General features: G+C 45.4%; 2 protein-coding genes and 1 pseudogene across 4 annotated transcripts; 2 read left to right on the top strand and 1 right to left on the bottom strand.

The window, feature by feature from the left end:
• On the top strand, positions 1-5623 carry LOC119295719 (probable GTP-binding protein OBGM, mitochondrial). 3 transcript variants are annotated; one of them, XM_037574184.1, is made up of 6 exons: positions 1-75; positions 1598-1824; positions 1928-2036; positions 2413-2495; positions 4023-4085; positions 4176-5623. In XM_037574184.1, exons 2-6 carry the CDS (start codon positions 1690-1692, stop codon positions 5337-5339), a joined length of 1554 nt encoding a protein of 517 aa, XP_037430081.1. In that variant the 5' UTR covers positions 1-75; positions 1598-1689; the 3' UTR covers positions 5340-5623. The 3 variants fall into 3 exon arrangements, with proteins under 3 accessions (XP_037430081.1, XP_037430082.1, XP_037430083.1); XM_037574185.1 differs by having other exon boundaries at positions 7-75; positions 1680-1824; XM_037574186.1 differs by having other exon boundaries at positions 57-75; positions 1685-1824.
• LOC119295720 lies at positions 2657-3640 on the bottom strand (annotated as a pseudogene).
• Positions 5624-9583: 3960 nt separating the features above from the next.
• On the top strand, positions 9584-10378 carry LOC119295718 (metallothionein-like protein 1). The gene is made up of 2 exons (XM_037574183.1): positions 9584-9743; positions 9933-10378. Exons 1-2 carry the CDS (start codon positions 9691-9693, stop codon positions 10105-10107), a joined length of 228 nt encoding a protein of 75 aa, XP_037430080.1. The 5' UTR covers positions 9584-9690; the 3' UTR covers positions 10108-10378.
• Positions 10379-11240: the final 862 nt, after the last annotated feature.

The following is an 11240-nucleotide window of genomic DNA, read 5'->3' as shown; positions in this document are numbered from 1 at the left end:
CAAATCGGCCGCCGCCCACGGACGACTAGCCCACCGGCAGCCAGCAGCGCGACGACGGCGAGTCGGCCGACCCACGTAAGCTGCACATCTAATTTTCTTTGATTCATTCCCAATTTCTTTCATTTAGGTTATTGTCTATTCGTATGTGGACTGTTGTGGCATAAATAAACGACTGAAAATCTTATTGTTTACATTTTATGCAAAGCCATCGTTTACAGTTTATACAAAGGCATTGTTCTGTACATTTTGACAAAAAAAAAATCCAGTTTGGCAGTATCAATAATTCACTTAATTCGTCTGTGGTTTGATATCTCCAAGCTTTTGTAGTGGCTAACTAAAATAGTTTAATGGGGAAACTGTATTGCGGTATAGCTTCTTTTGTTTATATCTACTCACTTGATCTTGTAACAAATGGGAACAGAGGGTACTTACAGTGGCGGAGCCAGAACTTTTGTGGAGCCTGGGCGAGTTTGAGTCTAATTGTTTAAACTGAAAATAAATATTGGATATTTCGAGGAATGGGATCTTTTTCCCAACTTTTCTTCTAACTTTGATCATTTGCCCCCCCCCTCCCCCCCCCCGAGAATGACGGGTATGGTGGGGCTGGGGCCACTTGCCATTGAGACAAGCATGGGGCAAATCATCAAACTCCATGTAAAGTGGATATACAACATATAAAATAGCACCAAACTTTCGAACGACAAATGCAAATAAATAATGTATATAGTAAAAGTATAAACACATAGCCCTATAAATGTAATTATAAAATAAACTACTCCCTCCAATCAAAACCACGATGCTAATTTTGGATCGGATGGAGTGTAATATATATATAATATAACATATCAATGTTTAGTTTCATACACAGAAATTCATCATCTATGAAATTTAATAATTTAAAATTTTAAGTTAGCATCTATTTAGAACAAATCCATAAACTAAAGACTAGGCTCATGAAGATGTGATCATCCCCAATGGCCAAAATAATCCCTGTGCCCCAACCTAAAAATTTAAGTACTAAATTTATCAATCTCTAAATCTGTTAGTAGACTTATCTGATCAGAAAGGAAGGGACAAGCAGACCAGGATGCAAGTTGATCCTTGGGATGGACCCGCTCCGGCCGCCGTCAGCCGCGAGCGGCGCGCCCTGGCCAGCCTCCTTACGCCGCCGCCAGTCCCTCTCCACGATGGATGAGAAACGGACAAGCCAAAGGGCCAAACTCCGACGGCTCGTGTTCTTCTCGAGTAGTAATAGTTCTGGAAATAAAATGGGCTTTCACTGTTAACTAGCCCATTACTCAACTATTTATTTAACCGGCCGTTGGTAGGCCTGGTTAATTAGCCCATTACAGATTACTAAAGAAAGCCTAACATACATGTCTGCCCGGGTAAACCACACGAATCCTACGATGCAGAACAGGATTTCTCCCATTGTTTATTAGCTGCGTACGTTGTCCAGTAGCCAGCGAGCCCGGGCAAGTGCCCAGGGTCGCCGGGCGCTGGCTCCGCCCCTGGGTACTTACTAATGACAATGATTCAGAATTTGAAAACTTTTGCGTTCTTCTTTAGCTTGGCCCGCCTAACAATTTCTTTGTAGCTCGCCACAGCGACGAAATCAACGCTACTCCAGCTTTCCGATCTAATACTAATCCAGCAGTTCGTGTTTCTGCTAAGACTAGAGTAGTGAAGATGTGGCGGCGGCCGCAAGCTGTCCTGTGTCGTGTCTCGCTGGCGAACCTGTCTCCAGCGGCATGGGCTGGTGGTGGGGCCAGCTACTATGGCTCCTCGTCAGAGGGGGGGAAGGGAAAGGCGGCGCCTTTGCAGGTCAGAGTCTATCTTCTTACAGCTTTACGTGGGCTACACTTTTCCTCAAGCTTGTTCCGATGAATCAACGATGAGCCGAGGCATTGAATACCTGTTGTTCCAGGCACGTGGGATGGTGGACAGGTTCCGGCTACTTGCCAGGGGTGGCGACGGTGGCAATGGCTGCATCAGCCAAAGGCGCTCCAGGTCCGACCGCCAAGGCAGGCCCGATGGTGAGCCTTTCCAAATTTAATCCATTATCTTTTTTTGTGCACTGTTCATTGCTGTCATATGTATGCAAACCATCCAAGTCCTTGTAGACTGATAAAGCTCTGAATTCAGAGTCTGAATATTGATGCAACTATGGTTGTGGTGTTATCGGTTCTGTTTGTTTGCACCATTGACCATCCAATTGTATGTTACTATGGTGCAACGGATCATCTGATTTGTTTGTGTTTCATTGAGCTCCAGATGCTGTGAAAAATCATTGTAGATTTTTACCGTGCCATCTGCACTATGTCAAAATGTTTCTGATAGCCAAAGTTATTTTCTGCTACTTAGACTAGTTTTCATGCGCCCAGAATTTCTTTATTCACAATAATATTGCAGGTGGTGATGGAGGAACAGGTGGTAATGTCATTCTTGAGTGCTCAAGATCTGTCTGGGATTTCAGTAACTTGCAACATCACACGGTATGCTTTTGGTATCGTCATATTTTGTGTTTCGGTATGAGATATATAGATGTCATGCGCTCTTTGTTTTGCTAGATGCATGATCCCTCTTTGTAAAAGAACTAATCTCTTCGTGTAAATTCTTAGCTTGTGTATATTATTGAGTTAAAAGCTCACCCTTCTTTTTTCGAGAAAACGCAAAAGAGTTTGCGTTTCATTTCATTGAACAGGAAGAGAACAGCAGTACAGGTACAACCTCCCGGGAGGAGGGACACACGCACACACACCATCGTCCTCACCAGACAAGCAGGTGAGGAGGTGCTACCAACTACAGACCGCAACAACGAAAGGTCTAGCCTTGTCCAGCCTCCAACCATGAATGGCAAGGTAGCTAGACACAGAGCCTCAAGGCCGCGTCACAGCCGTTGCCAGGCGCCTCCGAAGAAGACTGCATCTCCAGGGCTGACCGGGCCAACGTACCTTCCACCCATATGTGCCTAGGAGACGGCAGGTGGATGGCAGGACCCAGCCAAAACTAGCGAAGCCATCGTCTTGGACGTGCCGGCGCCGGCGTACATTGCGCCCCGGACGCCCACGCTCCATGCTGCAGCCCTCATCACAGCATCGCATTACCAGCAAACCTCGCCGGAAAGACCGGGGAGGCCACCATCTCCAGCTGACGCATAGGGGACTCCAAGTGCGACCCAAGCAGCGCTTTCAAGAAAGGAACGGCGCTGAGACGACGTCGCTGCCTTGTCCAGGGAACTGGACCAAGGGTTTCCCCCGGTGCCCGAGGAGAGGGTCCAGTCTGGGCCATGACAGCGCCTCCATGGAGGTAACGGCACCCTCAGGTGTCGCCGTTGTCAGCGCAGGCCATCGCCGCGCAGGGATTTCGCCCGGCCCAAGACCAGAACCCCAAAACCGCCGAAGCAGAGCAAACAGGAGATGGGGAAGCAGATCGCCAGAGAGGACCACCAGCACCGAGAGGGAAACCACGTATTGTCACTGTCGATGTAGGGAAGCACCGGCCAGCGCAGTGCAGCAGCTGCTGGATGGCTGCCAGACAAGGCCAGCCATCGCACGGGACGCGTCGAGCAGGGCTAGTGGCGCCGTCGCGGAGACCAGCCACCTGCACCTTGCCGCCGCCGACCATGGCCGCTGCCGCGCCGGCCCGCAGCCTCCGCCACCCGGATCCGCCGGGGCACAGCCAAGCAGCCGCAGCCGCGCCCCCAAAGGGTCGCGCCGCGCCGTCCGCGTGCTCGCCACGCCAGTCCAGAGGCCCGACCCTCTGGATCTGGGGCCGCCGTCGCGAAACCCTAGGTTCAGAGAAGCGCAGCTCCGTCAGCCTCGTCGAGCCCCACGCTCGAGGGGGGAGGCCGCCTGGGAGCGAAGTCCCGCCGCCGCCGGATCCACCAGGGCTTAAGACTAAGAGTGACTTATTTACACTGTAACTTAATATCACATTGAGCCTTTGCAAATGAAGAAGATTCTGCAGAATTTATGCTTTTCCATGTCATGGTTTTACACTTATTTACTTCGTGTTTCCAGAAAGCAGTCCGAGGAGGCAATGGACTTTCTAAGAAACAGATAGGGACAAGAGGTCCTGACAAGGTTACCACAAATATATGTACATACATGTGCATTTCACATTTCCTAAGTTCCTTCTCGAAATATATAACATTCTCTTCGTGTGTCTGACAGGTCGCACAAGTACCAGTTGGCACAGTGATTCATCTAGTCCGAGGGGAGCGACCGTCTTTCACTGTAAATAAACCAACCAGATCTCTAGATCCATGGGATATCCCAGATGCTGTGGATGACTCTGCAGACAGTTCCAATCAGAAGAACAAGGATGGCATTAATGGATATGAAGCTGAAAGAGAAAGAAGCAATCAGTGGGAGAAGCAAACATACCCTAGTGCATGCTCCAAGGCTAGGTTTTCGAACGCTGAAGATAGTGATGCAAGTAGCATTCAACCTCAGGTCGATTTGGATGAAAATGATCAGTTTGATGATGACGATGAAGAATTTTGGGAGGATGAAGAAGAGACGGAGGAAGAGGCTCTAGATGCAGATGAGGAGGGGGAAGAAGATGATATACAGTATTCTGTTGCTGAAATGACAAGACCTGGGCAACGGTTGATCGTAGCACAAGGAGGGGAGGGTGGGCTAGGGAATGCTTCTATCGGCAGAGACGTCCGTCTATCCAAAGGAAATAGACAAGAGGAGGTAGCCCGTTTAAGTACTGGACAGCCAGGAACAGAGTCTTTTCTTGTCTTAGAACTGAAGAGCATTGCTGATGTTGGCCTTGTTGGTTTGCCAAATGCCGGAAAGAGCACACTTCTGAGTGCTCTCTCTAGGGCTCGCCCGGAGATTGCTGACTATGCGTTCACCACACTAAGGCCCAATATTGGTAGCCTAACCTACGACTACTACTTGTCAGTGAAAGTTGCTGACATACCTGGTCTTATCAAAGGTGCCCATGAGAACCGTGGCCTGGGCCATGCCTTCTTGAGGCACATTGAGCGCACCAAAGTTCTGTCCTATGTGCTTGACCTGGCAGCAACACTCAACGGTAGGAAGGGTATCCCACCATGGGAGCAGCTACGCGATCTGGTGGTGGAGCTAGAGCATTACCAAGAAGGCATGACAAAGCGGCCATCGTTGATTGTTGCAAATAAAATAGATGAAGTGGGAGCTGACGAGATGTATGAAGAACTGAAGAGGAGAGTGCAAGGTGTTCCGATATTTCCAGTGTGCGCCATCTTGCAAGAGGGAGTACCTGATCTGAGAGTTGGCCTGAGAGACCTTATGGATGCCTCGGATCCGCAAGGTGTCGATTTGAGCAAAGTTATTGTAGACTAAAAGGCTTTGCCCCTCGTTGGAGAAGAATTGTTCTCCAATTTTTTCCCCTTGAGCACTGTCTGCTTACAGATGCACTGTAGACCCGTGTTGCAAAAATTGCTCTAATTTTCTGTGTTGCAGAATAGATCATCCATTGTATTAGAAAATTCAGTGTAATAATAACTAAGGGTAACCAGTATGTATGCTTTGGTCTTTGATAGGAACAGCAATGCGTACTACCAAAAAGGTTCATTCAAGTGCTGTTTCTAGTGTCCTAAATATTACAGTAATTTTTTGTGTGGAAATAAATATAATTTGATTTGCATTTAGGACAGTGTACTGGTGGGTTTTGCATGTGACCTATCACCAAGAACTTGACTGAAACCTCTAGGCGTACTTTGCTTTGTTTCTCAAAGTCATGGTCTCATGGAGGTGCACTGACGTCCATTTGGTCCAGATGCCATGTATTTTCATTGTTGGTGACTAGTGTCTGCTGAAACTCGCGCCAAAGTTAAGCAACTTTGTTGATGTCTATTTATTGTATTTCAAGAATTTAGGTCACCGTTTGTCAACTTTTTCTGAGTACAGAGAACAATTAGGATGCTGAAAACATTTATTCAAACTAGCCCGTCTAGCTCAGTTGGTAGAGCGCAAGGCTCTTAACCTTGTGGTCGTGGGTTCGAGCCCCACCCTTGTCTTCCTGTGCTTAGAAAACGGCTCCATTCAAATGTACTCTCTCAGTCCGATCGCAAGTTAAATGCAGTCGTTTTTTTTTTCTCAACATTCCCGGCTGCAGCATTTTGGATCTACCAGGCCATTACTTTTCCTGTCAACTCTCAACTGTCCATCTACATACAGATATTGGTATTTATATACTGTATATGCTACCAGTTCAATGGAGCCAGTTCATGATTTTGAAAAAAAGTCCATATATATTGGTATATTGTTGACAACATCATGCCCCAGCTCACTTGGGTATTAAGTCTGAACAAAATGAACCTACTCCTGGAAGCGTTGTCATTTCTGAAAAAGCACGGTACAACTGCCAAACCAATCCTCTAAACTTGCTGAATTTGAATGACCATGTGAAACAGGAAGCGTTCAAAGTGACAAGTAGCAGCAAGCATCTTTCGGCTTGAAATTTACGCATGAAAGCTATCTTTCTGATACAGATATTGGTATTTATATACTGTATATGCTACCAGTTCAATGGAGCCAGTTCATGATTTCGAAAAAAAGTCCATATATATTGGTATATTGTTGACAACATCCACGGTGGATGTGTCCATTGTTTTTTCTTTACCACCCTTGTCTTCCTGTGCTTAGAAAACGGCTCCATTCAAATGTACTCTCTCAGTCCGATCGCAAGTTAAATGCAGTCATTTTTTTTTCTCAACATTCCCGGCTGCAGCATTTTGGATCTACCAGGCCATTACTTTTCCTGTCAACTCTCAACTGTCCATCTACATACAGATATTGGTATTTATATACTGTATATGCTACCAGTTCAATGGAGCCAGTTCATGATTTCGAAAAAAAGTCCATATATATTGGTATATTGTTGACAACATCATGCCCCAGCTCACTTGGGTATTAAGTCTGAACAAAATGAACCTACTCCTGGAAGCGTTGTCATTTCTGAAAAAGCACGGTACAACTGCCAAACCAATCCTCTAAACTTGCTGAATTTGAATGACCATGTGAAACAGGAAGCGTTTCAAAGTGACAAGTAGCAGCAAGCATCTTTCGGCTTGAAATTTACGCATGAAAGCTATCTTTCTGATACAGATATTGATATTTATATACTGTATATGCTACCAGTTCAATGGAGCCAGTTCATGATTTCGAAAAAAAGTCCATATATATTGGTATATTGTTGACAACATCCACGGTGGATGTGTCCATTGTTTTTTCTTTACCACCCTTGTCTTCCTGTGCTTAGAAAACGGCTCCATTCAAATGTACTCTCTCAGTCCGATCGCAAGTTAAATGCAGTCATTTTTTTTTCTCAACATTCCCGGCTGCAGCATTTTGGATCTACCAGGCCATTACTTTTCCTGTCAACTCTCAACTGTCCATCTACATACAGATATTGGTATTTATATACTGTATATGCTACCAGTTCAATGGAGCCAGTTCATGATTTCGAAAAAAAGTCCATATATATTGGTATATTGTTGACAACATCATGCCCCAGCTCACTTGGGTATTAAGTCTGAACAAAATGAACCTACTCCTGGAAGCGTTGTCATTTCTGAAAAAGCACGGTACAACTGCCAAACCAATCCTCTAAACTTGCTGAATTTGAATGACCATGTGAAACAGGAAGCGTTTCAAAGTGACAAGTAGCAGCAAGCATCTTTCGGCTTGAAATTTACGCATGAAAGCTATCTTTCTGATACAAAGTGCGAAGAATTTCAAACCGGTAAGCGACAGAAACCAACTTCAACTTGAAATCTAGGCATGAAAGTTATCTTTTGGATACGGGCGCAAGCGTTTCAAACTCACAAGTCACATCAACAATTTTAAGAAACTAGGCATTGATAAGTGACGTAGCCAATTATTCCAGGATGTTAGTTGAATCTAATAGAAATTTACTGCAAAATATGCCAACTTCTTTTTCACTGAAGACTCTTGTGATCTGATGCGTGATGTTTCCACGTTTGTAGCCATAGTTTATAAACCTGCCTAGGATTGTTCTTCCTTGAGATTGGAAGTAATTATTGGAACGAATAGCTTCAACTAGCTTCATAATCCATGTGCAGCCAAGACATCATTAAAAAAAGTCTTCAAACTGTGATATGAAGATTTATTCTGAAACTATGATTCATAGGAGACAATAGGCCTTGTTGAGTTTCTGTTGATGAGATATTCTCCGCCGTGGAGTTTGTCCAGTACTCAATTCTCTTTTGTTTTGGACGTGCAGGACTAGTTAGTACCTAAGGATGTGACATAATCTTTGTTAATGTTTTGTGATAAAGTTTTCTATGTCCCGCATCAAAATAAAATATCTCCTTCTAGATTGTCGACGTATTGGATGTGATGTTTTGTTGCGGTCTTGGTTACAAGAACTAAAACAAACAAGTTGTGATCTAGCATCATCAAAAAAATACTAAGTGATTTAAACGCTCTTAGATTAGTTTACAGAGGGAGTAGTTCTCATATAGTAGTCTTCATAATGATCATTGCTGGTAATGCCTACCATTGTGATTGATACGGGCTCTTCCTGAAACAGAAAACTGTGACTTCCAATTTTTTTTTTTTGCGAGGGGACTTGCAATTGGAGTGGAGAAAACAATTGCTTCCAGTACAAGTATACCCCATGCTTAACATTCGAGAAAAAAGTGTACCCCATGCTTACAAAGTACTAATTCGTTATGTCCCCTCTCAATTCCAGAGGGAACTAGTAAAATAAGAAGAAAGTTACCCACAAAAAACAAAAACAAAGAAAGTACTTATGTTCACCATATTTTCTTTTAAAAAATATAGAAATATTACACTTTTATTCCCTACAATTTGTAGATAGATATTGAATGAATGGTTCTTTGTTTAATATCTAAAAGCTACTTGATGTACCGCAAAAGAAATTTTGAGAAGCAACAAAGAAAGGCCCATTTCTTGCCGTCTTGCGGTTGAGAAAGTCATATATAGAAAATCATAGATTTTTCTTTTCTTTTCGAGAAGATACAAAATGATGTCGAATAGTGTGAAATCAAAAGAAGGGGAAGGGAAGGGAAGGGAAGTCAACTAGGCATTATTCCTTTTGACACAAACCATCCACGTCTTCATCAAGGAACAGTATACTGCGAATGTAACCCAGAGAGAGAGATTTGAAGGTAGAGGAGGTCCATACGTTGGATTTGTTGGCGTGCCGAACTATTATTAGTGGGCTTGGATATTTTTTTATTCGTTTTTCAGAAAGCAACCAGAAAGATCAGCTCAGATTGTCTTTGTGCTTAACTTAACCAGCTACTGCAACCCCTTTTATCACTAGTACAAGAAATTCACATGTAATGTAAAAAACGCTCCTGTATTATGCAATGGAGGGAATTACCTCTAACTGCCTCAGGGATAATCAAAATTATCGAGTGGAGAGCTTTCTGTCTCTATCTTAAGGCAATCGATTTCGAGAAATTGGACTAATTCCGGGAGGCCGGCGTACGTGTAGCATCGTGCCACGCAACAGCAGCTTATTAGCTAGACTAGCGTGGCCTCCTCTTATACGCTACCAAAGCTTGTGTACACCATTCGGCTATAAATAGTGGCGCCGGTGGGAGGCTATCCATTCAATTCAATTGTGCTCATCATCATCCCCGATACCAAAGCCCATCTTCTTCTCCTTGAAATCTTTTTGGGTTCACAGATTTGGAGGATGTCTTGCAACTGTGGATCCGGTTGCAGCTGCGGCTCAGACTGCAAGTGCGGGTATGGATGCTTTTTTTTATTTTTTATTTTTTGATTGACGTTAATGGATGCTTCTCCTTGCAACAATACTCTCGTGCTATTTATCTACTACTTCATCTGGTGACCCCTTTAGCTGATCAAGCATCAGTTCCTTTTGTGGTGATGAACTATTGATCTGATTCGCCGACCGGTTGCCTTCGCCCGTTGCAGGAAGATGTACCCTGATCTGACAGAGCAGGGCAGCGCCGCCGCCCAGGTCGCCGCCGTGGTCGTGCTCGGCGTGGCTCCTGAGAACAAGGCGGGGCAGTTCGAGGTGGCCGCCGGGCAGTCCGGCGAGGGCTGCAGCTGCGGCGACAACTGCAAGTGCAACCCCTGCAACTGTTAAGCTGCATGCACTCGTACGTACGTACGTGTGATGGTGTGAGAGTATACTTGAATAACGAGCGTCTGATCTGATGGAGTCGAGCAAGGGTGCGTGTGCGTGTGGTTTGCTTGCTCGCTCTCCGCCTATGCTCTGCCCATGGTGTCCTTGTGTGTATGTGTGTGCGCATGTCTCCCTGTAATTGCTTCATCTATCTCCACTATGGATGGAGTGATGAATATGTAAGAATGAAAGATTTACCTAATTAACTAGTCCTAAATCGCTACTTCAGTTACCTGATTTTTCTTGGCGGCGCATCTTCAGCTATTCTCTAACATGAAGCATACAGCGAAGGAATAAATTGCCCCCAAAAATTGTTGATTCCTCCTATACACTGAAGATTTCGATCGAGAATAAGTTGCCCCCCAAAATTGTTGATTTTCTTGGCGGCGCATCTTCAGCTACTCTCTATCAGAACATTCAATGTTTCTTAAGCGGAAAATAGGAAAAAGGAAAAGAAAAAAGGTTGCACGCAAGCAAGATCGGTTGCTGTGTTGTTTCTGGGCAGCGCTCTGTGCCGGTTTACCGGCGCAGGCACTAGATGGGTCCCCGTCAAAGACATTCGATCGAGATGGCTGGAACCGTTGGATCTGCGCCCTTTGTCTTTCCCTTCGTCTCATACAAAAAAAGAAAGAAAAAGAACCACACCACCCACACACAGGGAAGTGAATGAGGGCGCAAAAAAGCAGATGAGACTTTGCGGCTTGCAGCAAACCGGCCCCCAACTCCCACCCGCGGTCGCGGCGGCTAGCCTCACAACGCCAGACATCTCTGCTCGCTGGGCCACATCCATCCATGGTCATTAGTTCCATCGTGGTGTCATCGCAACCCCGTTGGCTACCATGGCAGCTCGTCGTAGCATCCCCACCGGTCATAAAACCCACCGCTCGACATTGCATCATCATCAGCGGCGTCGCGTCCATGGACGCGCAACACCCGCTCGCGTCCTCACTGCCCTTGTGCATGACATCGATGGGTTGCCCTGGGGTTGCACCTTCTGCACCAATTGTTGCACCTTTGTCGCCGGAGGTCGAAGCTATGTCACGGGTCGGTTCCAGCAATTGTTTCCCGCGGTTGCAGTGACGATGTTGGCCGGT

This window comes from Triticum dicoccoides, chromosome 4B (genome assembly GCF_002162155.2).
Source record: "Triticum dicoccoides isolate Atlit2015 ecotype Zavitan chromosome 4B, WEW_v2.0, whole genome shotgun sequence".
NCBI classification, from domain to species: Eukaryota; Viridiplantae; Streptophyta; class Magnoliopsida; order Poales; family Poaceae; genus Triticum; species Triticum dicoccoides.
The sequence above is the reverse complement of the archived record's forward strand: the minus strand, read 5'-3'. Positions and strand labels throughout refer to the sequence as shown.